The 18,369-nt window shown below is 38.6% G+C and overlaps 1 protein-coding gene across 1 annotated transcript in view; it reads left to right on the top strand.

Moving 5' to 3' along the window:
- The window catches only part of vcanb (versican b), a 27,963-nt gene extending 10,499 nt beyond the window's left edge, over positions 1-17,464 (top strand). The window contains exons 7-15 of the mRNA XM_016487399.1: positions 3,142-4,104; positions 5,455-7,713; positions 7,899-8,012; positions 8,111-8,224; positions 13,008-13,166; positions 14,634-14,716; positions 15,544-15,679; positions 15,754-15,936; positions 16,712-17,464. Coding sequence (XP_016342885.1) covers positions 3,142-4,104; positions 5,455-7,713; positions 7,899-8,012; positions 8,111-8,224; positions 13,008-13,166; positions 14,634-14,716; positions 15,544-15,679; positions 15,754-15,936; positions 16,712-16,845 — 4,145 coding nt within the window. The 3' untranslated portion in view covers positions 16,846-17,464. The remainder of the gene's footprint in view (positions 1-3,141; positions 4,105-5,454; positions 7,714-7,898; positions 8,013-8,110; positions 8,225-13,007; positions 13,167-14,633; positions 14,717-15,543; positions 15,680-15,753; positions 15,937-16,711) is intronic.
- The last annotated feature ends 905 nt before the right edge of the window (positions 17,465-18,369 follow it).

The following is an 18,369-nucleotide window of genomic DNA, read 5'->3' on the forward strand; positions in this document are numbered from 1 at the left end:
TTATTATTTATTTTTAATAATACATTATTTCAATCATTACCCACAACAATATTTATTTATTTAATTTTCATTGCAAGGAAGGAGCATTTGGAGGGAAAATGTCATAATTTGAAGAAAACAACTACTTTTAAAACTTTTAAAGTTTTAAACTGTTCAAAACTATTACATTTTAAAATCTGGTCCTAAAAATAATAAATTTATAAATAACTAAATAATCTTTTATTGAAGTATCTTTCAATTTTGAGATGAAATATAACAGACATGTTCTTTGACAAGTTTGGTGAGATTCACACAACTGCATGTGCATGTTCCTCACGATATTGTTTTGTAGATAGGGAGGCGTCTGTTTTGCTGTGATATCATAACAGCTGTGACTCTGAACGGACCTTTCCTCTCTCTCTGCTAGCTGGGTGGAAGCAGAATAATTCGTTCTCTCCAGGGCGTCCTCAGATTTCATGTGTTAAACCTCTGTTCTACGTCTAGCTCAAATTTGTGCCTTAAAACGGCAAACTAACTGACCTGTTTTCAGGTCAATTCCGCTGCCCACAACGACTACGGCCTTTGAACCCTGTAACTGTCCTGCTGGGGGTTGTTGAAACTCTCCGTCTGTGCAACCTCAGTCGTCACTCGAGAGGGAAAATGGAAACAGGCCACACAAATGCAGCGCTTAACATGCATTTAATCCGATTTTACATCGGGTATCTCCTTTTCACCCCCTTCCTCCAGGGATTTTGTGGCTTTCTTGTTAGCCGCGGCTTGTTTCATGTAACCGGTCTTGAAGCACTTCTCTTAAATGGGCTTCTACCGCAGAGTACCGCAAAACAAACAAAAGCACTCTGGATAGGCCAAAAATGAGCACGGAGGGCAAGAGCGCCCCACTATAATATATAAACAAGTGCCAGTGGGGGGATGTGGCTTCCTCTTGTGCTGTTTCAAGATCACTGGGGTTTTATAAGGGAAAAAGATTCCTGATGTTTTACATCAGAGGCGCTGCATAGAAAAGAGGACACATCCCTAACGTCTAACAGCTGGCTCTTGTGTGTCCACACACTGAGTCAGAGACAAAGAAGCACTGAGATACTCTTGTCATTAGCAAAAGTGAGAGGCTTTTGTCATTTTGTCGTAGTATTCGGGTATTTTATATTCTCTTAGCCTGGTCATAACATGTGCAGGCTTAAAGAAAGATGAAGATAGATCTACTGTTCAGATGAAGAGACTGAAGGAAGCAAAGATGGGTGTTGGCTTTTGTCTGTCCACAACACTCTGCATAACTTTAGCATTATGCATCTGAAATGCTGCTTGTGTAAAAACGGATTTAAAAGAACATAAATTATCAAATGCAGTGAAAGAACAACAATTGGTGGTTAGTACTGAAAACAAGCGTTTTGTCACATAAGTCAGACCAAACTGTCAGTGAAATGCTTCTAAGAACATGCAATAGATAGAAATCAGCTTTTTTTCAATAGGTTGTACATTCAACATATTGAACAGACATTGTTTAAAAGTTTGGGATTGGAATGATTTTGTAATGTTTTTGGAAGAAGTCTCTTATGCTAACCAAGGCTGCATTTATTTAATTAAAAAATATATTGTAAATTATTAAAAATATTGTAAAATATTATTACAATTTAAAATTACTTTTTTCTATTGAAATATATTTTAAAATGTAATTTATTCCTGTGATGCAAAGATGAATTTTCAGCATCTTTACTCCAGTTTTCAGTGTCACATGATCCTTCAGAAATCATTCTAATATGCAGATTTGCTGAAACAATTCAATCCTGCTTAATTTTCTGCAAAAACCGTGAGGCATATTTTTCAGGATTCTCTGATTAGAAAGTTCCAAAGAACTGCATTTATTTAAAATAGAATCCCTTGTCACTTTTGATCTCCTTGCTGAATACAATTTATTTAAAAATAAAAAATGCTGACCCTATAGTTTTGAACAGTAGTGTACAGTATGTCTATCTCTCCCAGCCTCTTTTTTATTGGAAAATTTTAATATAGCATCTAGCCTGGTCGTATAAGGTCTATAAGGACCTCATGTCACATTGTGTCACAGTGCTGCTGTCATTAAAGGTAAAGAAGTCAAACCACATACTAAGACATTTTGAAATCCATGTATATTTTTAAATTCAGACAAAAAATAGAGGCCTTTTCACTTGTCCTTTCAGACTTTTGGACCCCCACTCTATTCCCCTGCATGCAGCCAGATTGGTGACTGCCATACATGTCATCATGAATGGTTTTAACATGGTGTTGTTGAAACTCTCTGAGTCAAACCCTTGGAAGCCTGCCAACATGTCATACACACAGCAGCTATATGTGTATGAACAGACAAGAGTGAACATTATAGTGTCGTTAACTTGGCCATTTTGAGTTTTTATATAGGTCCATGAAAGTGTGTCAGAGCTAGCATGCATGTAGACAGCGGTGTTAGGGTTTGATTTATTGATTGTGAGAATGAGATGACGTTGGCACTTACATTATGAAACATTCCAAGTGCACTTATTCAAGATTATTTACCTACTGGTCAGAGTCAAAATATGTGGTTAGGCAAAATGCAACCTAGCCAAAAATGTTCTGGAAAGGAAGCTAAAGTTTCAAAATAAATATAAACTGTCAGGTTCTACCCTGTGATAGTGCGTCATTTTCCCTAAAATAACTTGTTACCAGCCAAAACAAATCCCTAAATACTTAGGCGATTCTGCTGTTATTGGCATTTTGTAGAAATATCTTGACTTTGCTGCCAGCAATTGCACTTACTTGGTCAATATTAATAGACTGAGGGCTGTGTCTTATTTAGGATAAAACTGCAAAAGTATTCTACAGTGCTCACCTTAATAACACCTCATAAAAGTGACAGTTTCGTCTATCACAATTTAATGCATAGAGACATATAGGTTGACAATGTGGCACTTTCTAAATTTCTCTGTTTGTTTAGGCAGTCTGACTTGTCAGTAAATTGTATAAATATGGGTCAGACAAGCTGAACAATTGAAGCCATTCACAATTGAAACCCATTATTTTGTAATTCAATCTGGTGCCACTAGGGGCACCAAAGCTACACACTTCACCTGGAAAAGTATTTACAAAATGCTTGGTCAAAATTACATTTTTTCCTTTTCTCTCTGTTCTCAGGATGGGATCCCACAACTGTACCCCCAGCTGGACCCACAACACCTCCGGTTCTCATAGACAGCCATCTAATCTCTTCCCTTAAAGCAGTCTCTTCTATGCCAGCCCATGGCACCACAGAAGAGCCACCATACATGTTCTCTGCAAGCATGGCTCCACGTGACAGAGGCACTCCTGAAGTGTATCCCTCTGCTAAAGCCATTGCTGTTGTACCAACTGAAGCTGAGAGAAATTTGGATATGGAAACCACAACATTTAATGACTATGAAGACAAAGACAGCTCCTTGGTGCAAGGGGTACCCCATAGTGTAGATAACTACTTTGCTGTCCAGTTACCCTCAGCTACACCTACCACACCTGAAATGCCACATTATTCAGATTCAGTCTCTTCTATGCCAGCCCATGGCACCAGAGAAGAGCCACCATCCATGTTCTCTGCAAGCATGGCTCCACGTGACAGAGGCGCACTTGAAGCGAATCCCTCTGCTGAAGCCATTGCTGTTGTACCAACTAAAGCGGAGAGAGTTTCGGATATGGAAACCACACCAGTCCCTACTACACCTGAAATGCCCCATTATTCAGATTCCTTCTTCTCTATCCAGATTCAACGTCAGCCCACCGCAGGGAACATGCATCCTGGGTTGGAAACTCCGCATGGGGGAGACAATGATGTGGAGGGTAGCAGCAGTGGTGACATGGATACTTCTGGGAGTGTGATTCCTACTTCACCTGTGTTTACTACAGACTTGCAAGGAGATCCAGACAAGCCAAAAATTGTGTACAAAGAGGATGAAACCACAGCAAACATGACTGAAGGAAGTCTTGACTTGGCTGAGTCCACTTTGCTAACCCCAGATTTAAGTAAAGTGAACTTGCACAGCCAACAGATTGATGCCAAGAAGGACGATGACTTTCCACTGGGCATCAATGTGTTCATATACAACATTACGCAGAGAAATCAATCAGGTAGGTCAGATGGAAGTTCAGACAATTTTGTCTATGCAAAGTTCAAAGTATGTGCAAAAAAGTTCACTTAGTATGTGCAAAAAGTTCATATAGAAGCTAATTTTACCAGAGCAAGACAGTATCCAAGTATACAATACATTGACTTCTTGAACCAGTTTTGCTTGTCCTTTCCTATTTTGGTGTGGCAGTGTTTTTCTGTGATTGTTGCATGTCCAAAGCAGCATGTTGTAAATGAGTGACTTGGTTTAGGAAACACTGAGATGCAAAATGAATGTAGATCTTGGCTAAAGAGAGGCCACATTTGGCTCTGTCGAGATGCCTACTGCTGTCTTGCAAACAAAAGATTTGGACTTGGTCCTTTGATTTCATGCAATTGCTTTAATATTTGGTTTGTGCCAAATCTTTACCTCATCCAGAAGTATAGCTAAACTAGTGGTGCTGCCTATATGCATAAAGAAGAGAAGAGAAACAGATCTTCCATGCCTTCCCATGACCTTAATTGACTTCCCGTGTTGCTGGAAATAGTGATGACTGAGGTTGATAAACATCTGTAAATAGACTGCAGCCAGTGTTCCTGTCTTGTAGGTCCTGTGGGTCGACATTAATCAGTTGACCCATTTATACTGTGTGATACTTTTAAAGGAGCACCTACTCTAGTAAAACATCAGGGAGAGACAGGTTTTGGTTGTGAGAAAGAGTAGCTCTCAAAGCCACAGACAAATGCCTCCCGGGTCAAATGGCAAAGCCCCTTAAAACAATCAGAGAGGTAATCACTGCAAGCTAATTGCTTTTCCTTACCTCGTCCAGTCTACAGATCATGTTACCATGTGTGGCTGCTAGTGAATCCACCAAAGAAAACATAATATTTTGTTATGTATGTTATTGAGGACTTGAGGATGTAGTAAAATTTCTGGCTATATTTCACACATTTTAACTGCATAATGTAACAGTAGTTGGAATCACTTTGTTTAATTTTGAGCTATTTAAAAATGAAAAGGGTCTTGTAATTTTGCAGTATAGTGACTTTAGGGTCTCACAGGGACAAATCACTGAATAGAATTAATAATAAGCTTTTCTCTGAATATAAGTAGGGCCATTACTTATGTAAAAACAATCAGTAATATCTTGACTGCCAAAATCATAACTGACGTGAGGGTTTTATTTGCCTCAACTGAGACTCTAGCTATTAAGTGGAATATATATGCAGTGCTAGTGTCTAAGATGTCTATAAAGTAATTTGAAAAATTGGCAACATGAGGCTTTACAGTAGATTATTTTTGATAAGCGTTTGGCTCAGTATAAACTAACTCACTTAGGTGTGTGTAATGTCTTTTCATTTTTTGTTTGCAGTTGATGCTTTTGATACTAAAGCACTTGATGCTATTCTAAAATTCCTTGGAGAACCAGGGCTTTCTACTCCACTTATAACGGCTGGTGAAAGTGAGCCACCTTTAGGCAGTGGAGACCTTATAGGTGAAACATCAGCTTCTGTTACCATCACGCCAAAAGTGAGTTTCATTAACGGAAAGCACGAGTTGACTCTGAAACCAGACACTGACCAAACTCAGGAGGCTAGAGGAGACCAGTTTGACACTGCTATCCCACCAACAGAAAAAAACATCCCCGATGATGAGATAGAAATACTTACGGAGGATGCTGAAGGCACCACATCTTCCCCTGAAACAGACGAATCTGGCTCAACAACCAGAAGCCAAACTGAGCCTCATTTCTCAACAAAGAGCTTGGAAAGTATAACCATGACAGAGCTGCCCACATTTTCAACCAAATCTCCAAGCCAGGAAATGACCCCACAAGCCATATCATTAAGCATGCACGAAGAAGGTTCGGGGATGCGCACAACAGATGATGATGAGGAACTGACCGCCTTGGAAGGTTCTGCGGATGACACACTTCCAACAACTAATGACCCATTTGTGGTGGCTACCGACGAGACTGAAATAGCTGAAACAGAGAAGACTACACCGGCATTTGGGGTTGACTGCAATACCAAAGGACCAATTGTTACAACTCCAGAAGCCAGTACTGTAGAAATGAAGACAACAGAGAACAGAAAAATGAAACCAGAAACAGAAGATTTTGAAGGCTCAACCTCCACTGAAGACGAGGGCTCGGGACAAGATATATATGCAACAGAAGAATCAAAACACACAACTTTATCTCCATCTTTCACTGTTTCATCTCACAGCTTTACAAGTTCCTTAACAAGTGCTTATCCCAAAGAGCCAAGGCAACCTGTTAGTTTAGTTTTGCCCAGTATACAGCCTACGATTCGGGTGGTTTCAACTTTTCAAACAGAGGCAATCTCAGAAGAAAGCACTCCTTATATTACACACTCTGAGAAAGACCAAGACACAAGTACAACTAAGAGTCCTTTATTGGTGCCTGAGATTGAAAAAGATGTAAGTACAATCTGCACCATCTCTGAGGACATCAGCTCTGGTGATCAGCCAACTGAAGCATTCTCAAAACAACCTTTCTCTGCAACTACTGTTCCATCCCTTCTCATTCAACAAACTGAAGAAATGAGCGTTGGTGCATATGATGAAGCAACTAAAGTATTTGAAGGTTCTGCAGAAGACACAGCACCATTGATTTTCACTAGTGTCCAAACCCAAACAAAATTCACTACCCAAAGTTCAGAAACCACCATTCTGCCCACGGATAGTCTTAGAGCAGTAATGTCTTCCTCCCAAGAAACTGTTCTAATCCAAAAAACACCTTCAGAAGAGGCAACCACCTCAGTGCAGTCATCAGGGACTTCAGGCTCCCAAGAAACTGATTTAATCCAAGAATCACCTTTAGAAGAGACAACCACCTCAGTGCAGTCATCAGGGAATTCAGGCTCCCAAGAAGCTGATCTGATCCAAAAATCACCTTCAGAAGAGACAACAACCAAAGTGCAGTCATCAGGGACTTCAGGCTCCCAAGAAACTGTTCTGATCCAAGAATCCCCTTCAGAAGAGACAACCACCTCAGTGCAGTCATCAGGGACTTCAGGCTCCCAAGAAACTGATCTAATCCAAAAATCACCTTCAGAAGAGACAACAACCTCAGTGCAGTCATCAGGGACTTCAGGCTCCCAAGAAACTGTTCTGATCCAAGAAACACCTTCAGAAGAGACAACCACCTCAGTGCAGTCATCAGGGACTTCAGGCTCCCAAGAAAGTGATCTAATCCAAAAATCACCTTCAGAAGAGACAATCACCTCAGTGCAATCATCAGAGACTTCAGAAGAGATAACACAAGAAATATCACTTTCTACATTTGGATTCTCAATGGAGAAGCCTCTCACCTCATTTACCCAAGTTTCCAGTTATCCCACCACCAGTGTTGCTACAGACTTAAATGTGAAAGAGCCAGTTCAGGTCTTGGATAGGGCAACTACTTCTGCTACAGAAGACGTTTTCACCACCCCCAAAGCCACAAGTACTGTGGCATTTGAAGAGAATGTTGTAGATTATGAAGATGTGGCGGGTCCCTCAATTGTTGAAGGACAACCACCATCCAGGGAAGAGTTCACCACAAGAAAACCAGAAGTCTGGAGAGATTCCAGCTACACTGTTGAGAGCCATATGGAGGATTTGCAAGGTACAGTTCCACATAATATTTGTGTAACTCACATTGTATATTGCTTATCTTGTGTAGCGCTGTATTGATAATTTCGATAGTTCCTTTCTTGAGGTTTACAAAATAATTGAATTACTCTGCTTTGTAGTCCACTTATCCATAATGGACTTGTCCATCCACTAATGGATGTTACTTTGTTATTTTAGGTCTCACACTTTGCTTTGTCAGTGTGTGTGAAAATGGTGGAACTTGCTATTCTAATGGAAAAGGAAACACATGTTTCTGCATGCCTGGATACAGTGGGGAACATTGTGAAAATGGTTTGAAGCCTTTAATATTTGCAGTTTTATTCACTTTTGATTAACACGTTTAGAGTTTCTAAGTAAAGTAAGACATTTTCATATTGTAATTCCTCCAGACGTTGACGAATGCCAGTCAAACCCTTGTCGCAATGGTGGAACATGCATTGATGGGTTAAACTCTTTCAGTTGTGTCTGTCTGCCCAGCTATTCAGGACCCCTCTGTGAGCAAGGTATGAAATCAACGCTAACATGATGCTATACAGTTGTTTTAATTGGGCTTATATATGAAATTCTTGAAGGAATGTTTTTTTGGGCAACTAATTGTGGACTGTTGCATGATAGCAAGTTGCTAAGTGATTTTATCACGTCACTTTCATGCTAACGCATAATGCCTTCTGTATCTTCTGGTTTATTTTTGAAATGTTGCAATGATTGCATATTTTAAACATTTATCTGCCTGATTGCCTGATAGGTTTCCATTGTAAGTGGAAGAAAATATAACTCTTAAATTATTGTTAGGAGCTGTTGGATGGAATATGTTATGATTTAGGGTGCTAGTTTCTAAAAAAAGTGAGCTATGGCTGTTTAATAAATCCACTGAAGCAAACTGTATACATTATAGCGGTCAGTCCAAACAGTTAGAATGGGCAAACCAAACCACAAAGTTCACCACATCTGGCAGGCTTCATCCTCCAGAGGGTGTGCTGTATGGTGTCCATAGGAATGAAAGCACATTTGTGCCAACAATAGGGTTCAGAGAAAAGGTCACAGAGTCAGTGACAGTACTGCCTCTTCCCTTACACCCACCACACTTCTCACAAATGCTGAGCAATTCGATGAGCCATTGCAGAGCCAGCTGACTTACTTGGCATGGTCCCAGGAACATTAGTGTGACTATGTAAATGATGAGTACATTTTCCTTTAGTCGCCTCGTCATACTTATCTAGGCATGACTTGAGTAGGTCCCACATTTAGGTTGTGACTTTTAGAAGACTTTGGAAACTAATTAAAGCCAGCTTGAAATGACATTTGCAAAACACTGAACTTCTGTAATGTGTGTATTTTAGTGGAATATTCAGCAGAAAATTATTTGATTGGGTTGAAATTGACATGTCTTGCTATGATATTATTAGCAGTGCTTGCTAAGGCAATAGCAATAGACCGGCTTAGATCTACATCTAGTTGCATTGAAAATTCTGTCATTAATTACTCACTCTCATGTCGTTACAAACCCGCAAGACCTTTATTCATCTTCAGAACACAAATTTAGATATTTTTGATGAAATCTGAGAGCTTTCTGACCCTCCATAGAAAGCAATGTAACTGAAATGTTCCCAGACCCAGAAACATTGAACATTGTTAAAATGATCCATGTGACATGTTCATGTATATTTTTGGTTATTTGTACACATAAAAGTATTTTTGTAGCGTCATAAAAATTACAGTTGAACCACTGATGTCTCATGGACTATTTTCACAATGTTCTTAGTATGTTTCTGAGTCTGTGAACATTTCAGTTACATTACTGTCTATGGAGGGTGAGAAAGCTCTCGAATTTCATCAAAAATATCTTAATTTGTGTTCCGAAGATGAACAAAGGTCTTATGGGTTTAGAATGACATGAAGTTGAGTAATTAATGACAGAATTTTCTTTTTTGGGAGAACTATCCCTTTAATAGTTTAATAGTTTAATAGTGTGGAAAAGTCTAAAAGAAATCACCAATTACAAGTCACCATCCCCCAGCACTGCGGTGAATCAACAACTGGCAGACGATCTGAATGAGTTCTACTGCAGGTTTGAAAAGACACGCCACACCCGCCCTGAACACCTCTCCACACAACCATTCACACCTCCAGCAACCCCCCTCTCCCCCACACCTGCAATTCAGATCAGCGAAGAAGAGGTGCGCCAGGTCTTCCGGAAGCAGAAAAGGAGAAAAGCACCAGGCCCAGACTGTGTTACACCAGTCTGTCTGAAATCCTGTGCTGACCAGCTGGCCCCCATCTTCACACAGATCTTCTACAATTGTCGATTTATATATTTTTATTCCTTATTTACTTGTTCTATTTTTTATTATCTGTGTTTTTTGTTCTGTCACTGTCATTCTGTTACACTGTGGAAGCTTCTGTCACGAAAACAAATTCCTCGTATGTGTAAACATACCTGGCAATAAAGCTCATTCTGATTCTGATTCTAATAGTAATATTTTTTTTCTCTTTAAGACTGGTCTACACATTTTTTTTTTAAAGTCAGTTACATAAAAGGCAGATTGGTATAATTTAAATCCCAACAGTAAGACTGATTACCATTTGGTTAACTGCTAGATGTTCAGACTAGTGGTTCTTGAGAGACAGCCTTAACATGGTGGCTATGTTTATGCAACTGGAATATCTTAAAGACATGGGAGTGGATCTAATAAGTAACCACTTAGAATACCCTAGCAACCACCTAAAATTCCAAAGCAACCACAAAGCAATGTGCTTAAACACCACTGAGAAGACTTTAGCAATCATATAGCAACTGAACTGTGTACAATAAAACCAAGGACATAATTTTTGGTCATTTTTGGTTGGTTTGTTGGATATCATGATCTAACAATAACCTATTTTTAACAGCATTTAATAATCGAGCATGATGTTCATTTATAAAAACGGAAATGTTAAATATGTATTAGTATACTATACGCAGAAGTTAAGCTTAAAGGATGCTTTAAAAGTGTTTTTCGTTGTTTTTTTGTGTTAGCTATTGATTTACAGAACTAATGTGAGCATGTTACCTTATTGTAATATGATACCAGGTCTTCATATTATCTTTCAACTATTACATGAGGCTTGAAGGGGGAACAAAGTAGGTGCCAAATCTGCTGTCACTCTGATGATTTAGTCTGGTGATTGGCTTGCCATTGTTCTATGTAGGCTTTGATATGCATTAAATGGAAATAAAAATTAATAATGTGAGGTTTCAAATCACATTTGCATACAGTGAGAGTCTTCTTGGCATTCAGGTTGAGCCTTGTTTCACAGTTAGTTTTCATTACCCATCAAAATGCTCAATGAAGCACTTCAAATATGAGAACATCCCTTTTGGATGGTCTGTTGTGGTTTTAACTATGACAAACAACTCGTAAAAAAAGAAAACTCTGAATCTCTTTTCACATGGCTGTGGACAGTCTTTGAGGATTATGAAGTCAAGCCATTCTCCTCTGATGACGTGAAGCAGGGCTGGGATTGATTCTGACAAGGGTTTCTTGGCCCTTCTTTGCTGTTCCCTCACTTGTGAAGGTGAAGCCCCTTAGGACGCTGGGAAGGCGACTGTGATTGGCACAAGGGTCTTTACTGTGAAAGCAGCTGGAATCAATTAATGCATCACAATTTGTCCAAGAGGCTCGTGGAGACCCCTCCAAGTCACACTGGGGACAAACCACAGTATAGAAACTCCCAAACACCTGACTCCATCTCACGTAGGACTTTCCCTGCAATGAAAATAATCAGTTGACTTATGAATGAGAGCCACGTTTTCACTTTGAAGAGAGCTATTAACCTTCTCAGGACTTGACATTTACGCGCACTCGCACAGGCTTGACGGTCGTGTTGGGCGTTGGTCCCCCAATGGATTGGTTCCAGCTTCATACAAAATATTGCTGCCATTAATCACCAGAGCTAATCTTCTCCATGCATAAACATCACCTCTGAGGACATCTGTTTTCTCAGGCTTTTTAGCCAAAGATCAGGGGAAATCGTAAAAAGTTGAACTCTCGCTTTTCACGTAATGTAAAAAAGAACCTTATTTCACATTTAATACAGTTGTGTTTAATCAGTGAAGCTGAATTTGGACCTTTGGTGACGGTTGAAAATGTTTCATCCGAAGCTGCTGCATTAAACCTTGCGATAGTGTGATAAATACAGTATTTTAGCCAAACAGCATGAGACATAACTGAACTGAACGGACAGAACTGGAAACCAGAACCTTGTCGTTTTATTATTTATTTCTGACAAAGAGCCAAAGTTGCATGTAACCGCCAGTTTCTAGACACTGACTAGTGGTTAAAGTAGTTTTCCTGATTCGATCCATTGTTACTTCTAGGTCTCGCAAAATAAGTAGGCAATTTAAAAACCACCAAAGTCATGGATATTTTGTTAATATTTGCTCTGACCATAATTTCACTATACCCATTTTTTTTTTTTTTTTACAAAATTGTGCTATGCATCATGACATATTACACTTGGTCAATTCGGTTAAAATATTTGTTGTGATTTAACATGGCTTTAAAAAAATATGCAACTTAAGACAACTGAAATTGGAGTAACAATTTACATTCTCAAGTAAATTGAAGATTTGGATATTATTGTAGCAATTATAATAGATTTTCAGTGGCGCTTGCTAATGTACGTGCACTATGCTACGAAAGCGGTTCTGATAATCTACTGGACATTCAGGGCAAAGGACGAAGCGAGCACATAATAGTACGTAATCAGTTAAAGAAAACAGCACTATGGGCCGTGTGTCTGAGATGATTTACTTGGCCTCATTTACTGGTGTTTTCTTTCCAGCCTCATTAGATGTCATTGTTTGCATTTAGCTTTCACACTGAGCGCTGCGGTCATTGGGGGGTTTCAGTCCAAGCAAAATGTTGATGATCCTCATTGTATGGCATAGAAGAAAAAGAAAAAGTGCTTTGCACTAGGTTAACCCAGTTAATGGCCGAACTCAAAACAGACACGGTTCTGTGTGTCTATTCTGCACCATAACCGATTCTACTTGATCTGAAAGACAGGCTTGTTTATGGTTAATGCTGAAGAAAATGGGTACAGATTCAATCATGAGACGTCTTTACTTTGATAAACTATGGGCACTGTGATGCTGCCTGTAGCTGTATCATGATGAATTACAAAAGCATCTGCCATTTGAATTTGGATGCACTGATATGGCTAACATTATGGATGCTATCCAAAGTTTTGCCTGTTTTCCTCATTTGTAGGCTTCTCATGTTTCAATGTCATTCGATCTTTCAGATACGGAGGTTTGTGACTTTGGCTGGAACAAGTTTCAGAGCCACTGCTATAAGTACTTCACACACCGGCGGACATGGGAAGCAGCGGAAAGAGAGTGTCGTCTGCAGGGCGGTCACCTCACCAGCGTCCTGTCCCATGAAGAGCAGCTCTTTGTTAATCGTGAGTTTATGATTTTATAGAGTTTATGAATGGTATTGGCAAAGCAGACATCAGTCATTTTATTGCTCACTCTTGATAGGGCCTGAACAAACCATTAACTCTTTTACTTTGTAACTCTTTAAGTATTGTATAGAGTGCTGTAGATGACGTATTTTTGTAGGCCAAACCAGAAAAACTCTCAGACACCAACAAACGTTTTTAATTGTTCAGCATGATAATCTTCAGAATTGAACGCAACGTTTATGAATTCTAAAGCCTAAATGCAATTGGTAGAAGTACAAAGCTAAACGTAGGCTATAAACGAACTACAACATGTTTGCATGACATTTTCCCTGACAATCTGAGTTAGAACAGTTTGCAAAAGCATGATTCTAAACACAATGAGGCTGTAAAAGCAACTAGTTAAGCGTGATGATGTTTTATGTCCCGACAACCTCTGTAGGCCCTTTTAGACACTTGTTAGCAACTGCCATTTTCAAGACAGGTAAAAGCTTTAAATTATTACTGATGTATTTTTGTCCTAGAATAAAACATGAAAATATTCTGAGCTTGTGTTCACCACAGACCTTATTTTAGACATTTAGCCAAAAACGAATTCAAAAAAGTCCATTGACGTGCTAAAATGCTAACTTGCCAGAGTTTGGCCATTTGTAGCACTTTATAGCAATGCTCTAAAAACTACAAAAACCTTTTGGAATCTGTATAGCAATGCTTTTGGCAAATGCCCGCAGCAGTGCGTGGTGTTGAGTTTTGCACAGGCACATTTCCATCAAATCTAGTTTCAAATGAGGCAAAAAACAGATACTCAGGACTAACTGAATTCTAGCACTGACTAAACAAATCATAATTCGTAATAAAAGTGCACTCTAAACTCTAAAAAAGTAAACTCTAAACTAAACAGCTCCTCGAGGCACAGAAACGATTTGTTCTACATTTGTTTGTGTCATGTGATGTGTGGTTTGGTTTAACTGATTTCCTGCTATTTTTACTTTGTCCAGGTAGTCTTTTTAAAGATGTCAAAGAAGTTTGCATAGGTCCTCAAACCAAAAAGATGAATGAATTTCTTCCATTTCTCTGGGCTTCCATATAGACTTTTGTTTTTTTGTTGTTTTTTTTTATAAAAAATGCACATCCACTAGCTTAAAGATGTCGTTTTTCTGTGTTATAAAATGCTTTCTCTTTCCCAGTTTAATATGCAGAGACAAATACAAGTAGATTGATTGTCCCGAAGAGTATAAACACTGGTGCTATCAAAACATTCCTCTGTTTGTTTGAGTTTCCCGGCCAGTCTGACACAGCAGTTTGAGTTTGGAGTGGGAACTTTCCATTTTTCCCACCGACAAGCAGATACAAATAGTAGAAATTAGTCAAATACACAACTTGTCCACTTCATCCCAAGTCATATGATAGTTTGTGTGGACTAGTTTGGCAGAGATATATACTGAAATCTGTGTAATTGTCTTGTAGGTTTGGGACATGACTATCAGTGGATCGGACTGAATGATAAAATGTTTGACAATGATTTCCGCTGGACTGATGGACACCCTATGGTAAGATGGGATTCATTATTTTGATCCTAAAATGTCTGTTTATTAGATGAACATCTGTGTTCCAGGTGACCATGAATTCAGATATTAAGATTCAGATATGAGTCATTCTTGGCGTGTTGTTTTTTTTCCGGCCTGAATAAATGAGGTTGTTTGATCCTAAAATTAGTGCGAAGCAATTGTGCACAGTTATTAAAATCACAGTATAAAAATGTGTTCCATAAACCATAAGCTTAGATGAAGTAGATGAAGCTAATGCTAATGGAAAAGTTCTCACTTTAGCATTTTATCATTCTGTGTGGTATCACATAGAGAGGCACATCACATGAACTTTATTTATTTATTTATTTGCTTTTTAAAATTGATTTCTGATCATTTATTTATTCATTTAGCTGTTTTATTCATCGTTTATTTACTTTTTTATTTGAGTGATTTTATTCATGCATTTTTATGTATGCATGTATTTATTTATTTACTAAAATAGCATAAATCAGAATGCAAAACTGCTAATTTTGCAGACATTCAATTTTTGCAAAAACATTCAATTGATTTTGATGATCTTGCGTCATCATGCATATTTGATATTTATTTGATTTGTTGTATGCCTTTCTACATATGAAATGGGGTTTGAATGTTTGTGTTCAACTCATGCAAATTGTATGCAGCAGTACATTTTATTAGAATAACATAGCATCCCTTTCCCCCCATTTTATCAAGGTAAGTCCCATGTAACCCTGCCAGATGTGTATAGAGCACGGTGTTTTGATTCTTCCATGTGATCTTTGCGCCCTCATGTGGGCACATGCAGTGGTGCAAGAGCAGTTGTTGAGAACTGGAGAGTGGGTCAGCCAGACAGCTTCTTCTCCACAGGCGAGGACTGCGTTGTGATGATCTGGCATGCGAGCGGCCAGTGGAACGACGTGCCGTGCAATTACCACCTGACCTTCACCTGCAAGAAGGGTACAGGTGAGACCTCCTCTTCCCCCTCATCTAATCTACAGTATTGCTCACTGTCAGCTCACTGTATCCCTCTGTCTCAGTGTCCTGCGGTCAGCCTCCTGTCATAAAGGACGCCCAAATCTATGGCAGCATGAAGGCACGCTATGAGATCAACTCTCTGGTCAGGTACCACTGCAAGGACGGCTTCATCCAAAGACACGTTCCCACTATCAGATGCCGAGAAGACGGCCACTGGGACAAGCCCAAAATCACATGCTTGAATCGTAAGTTGCTGGCTCTGAATAAATAGATGTTTAGTGAAATCCAGTCATGAAATGCACTAGTGTTATTTTAGTATTATTTATAATAACATTTTATATAAAACATTTTGAATTAGTCTTTATTTATATATTTTGATTTTGTTATGCTTTTGTCATTTTTATAATTTTTTTTTATATATCTATGCATTTATTTGTATATCAGTTATTTCAGTTAGTTAATGTCTTACTCAAGTCAAGACATATTGAAATACATTTTTATTTTAAGTTCCACTTTAAGGATTAGTTCACTTCCAGAATAAAAATTTCCTGATAATTTACCTAAACCCATGTCCTCCAAGACGTTCATGTCTTTCTTTCTTCAGTCGAAAGAAATTTTTCTCCATATAGTGGATTTCAATGGCGGTCAGCGGGTTGAAGGTCCAAATTGCAGTTTCAGTGCAGCTTCAAAGGGCTCTACACGATCCCAGCCGAAAAACGGCCATTTGGACCTTCAACCCGTTGGCCGCCATTGAAGTCCACTATATGGAGAAAAATCCTGGAATGTTTTCCTCAAAAAACTTTAATTTATTTGTGACTGAAGAAAGAAAGACATGAACATCTTGGATGACATGGGGGGTGAGTAAATTATCTGGAAATTTTTATTCTGGAAGTGAACTAATCCTTTAAGAAAGAATGTCATGTGGTTTTGGAAGTGAGGATGAGGAAATAATGACAGAATTTTCATTTTTGGGTAAACTATCCTTTTGAATTAACATCTCTTTTTCCTTTTATTCTGCAGCATCTACCTACCAGAAGATGTATGCACACAAATATCAAAACAATAACTATTACAACAACAGTAAGATACGCTATAGCGAGTCGACGCAGTACCGTCATGTCTGGTCAAAAACAGCAGATGATTCCAGACACTGATCTCCATCCAGAGCTACAGATGCTTCACATCTACAGAGAAAGTCTAAAGGGGTGAAGCCAAACCATGTGCCTGATGAATGTTTTCGAGCCGAGAAGTGAATTACCCTGAGGGGCTGCAAAAAAACACCATCACCCACCCACTGAGAGTGTACTTTGACTATGCAACAGTCAACATTGCATATTGTAATAATGTCTTAATGTTTTGACATGGGGAGGGGGGTTTCTTATTGAAATGTATATAGTAGAGATAATGAACAAGTAAAAACAGCTGTGAATGGTGACTGTTATTTTGTTTAATTCATCCATAACTTTTGCTTACGAAGAACTGGATTTCCTGTTCTCTCTGGCACAATAAGAGTGCACTATGGTACGAGCAGAGTATAAACAGAACAATTACAGTACGCAAGAGTAAAAGAACAATAGGCATTATATTGTTTCACATTGTGGTGAGGGGGGTTCAAAAGAGATGTCACGGGGCTGGAGGACAAACAATGCTGAAAGGACTGCAAATCATGACTGGAAAACAAATCTTCAACATCGTCTTCCCCGGCAGCATCCTCACTGGTTGTGAGGATTACTCAGATAACATCAAACCATTGTACACTCTCATAATCATATTCTCATATGGCATCAAAATATATATTTCCGGTGTTTGTTTTTTAATATGTGGGTTTGTAATATAACCATTTTTACTTTTTATATATATATATATATATATATATATATGAATGTCATGATAAAATATGAAAATATGAATACTGTATGTGTGGTTGAATGAACTAGCATTTTTGTCAAACATTATTACAAATGTTACATGAAGCCATAGAAGTTTAATTTATTGCTGAAGATACATATAACGATGAATGAACTGTGAGATTTTGAATAATAAAGCGCTATTAGAATATTATGAACACGTTTAAACCGTGTGTGTTCTTGTTTGATTGCATTTCACAAAAATCCCGCGCTAATTCTGACAGAAACCGCCGCTACCATGGTGTTGACCAAAAGAGGGCGATGTAACGGTTACGGAGATTTTTTTCGTGAAGTTGACATGTGACCGTAATGAAAAGACACCTGCTCTGTTTTGACGACTTTCTAATCGACTAACGTGCAATCGTTGCAAGGTAAGGACGTGGATGTTTAAAGGTCAATGTTCATTTTGAGATTACATCTTTTAACTCTGGCAAGCTTCTGGTGAGTTTTCTGAGCGATTTGGCAAGCAAAATAACATTTAGACTACGACTGTTTCTTTTTACCTGACCTGAATAACTTAGAATACACAGTGGCCATAGCCATCTTTAGTTATTGTAGTTTTGTGGCATTATTCCATGTCTGTGGGCCAACTTTCTGTATGTGCTAGTCAGATTGTGTATTTCTAAAACTGACCAAACTTTTTAGTTGCTCCATTTCGTCCGAGAAAACGGACCAAAAGTATTAGTGACTTCTAGATTGATTATTGCACGTTAGGTGTGTATACACAGTTTTGTCCAATAAAATGGTAATTAGAAATATGTCTGCCCCTAA

This window comes from Sinocyclocheilus anshuiensis, unplaced genomic scaffold (assembly GCF_001515605.1).
Source record: "Sinocyclocheilus anshuiensis isolate Anshui unplaced genomic scaffold, SAMN03320099.WGS_v1.1 scaffold393, whole genome shotgun sequence".
Lineage (NCBI taxonomy): Eukaryota > Metazoa > Chordata > Actinopteri > Cypriniformes > Cyprinidae > Sinocyclocheilus > Sinocyclocheilus anshuiensis.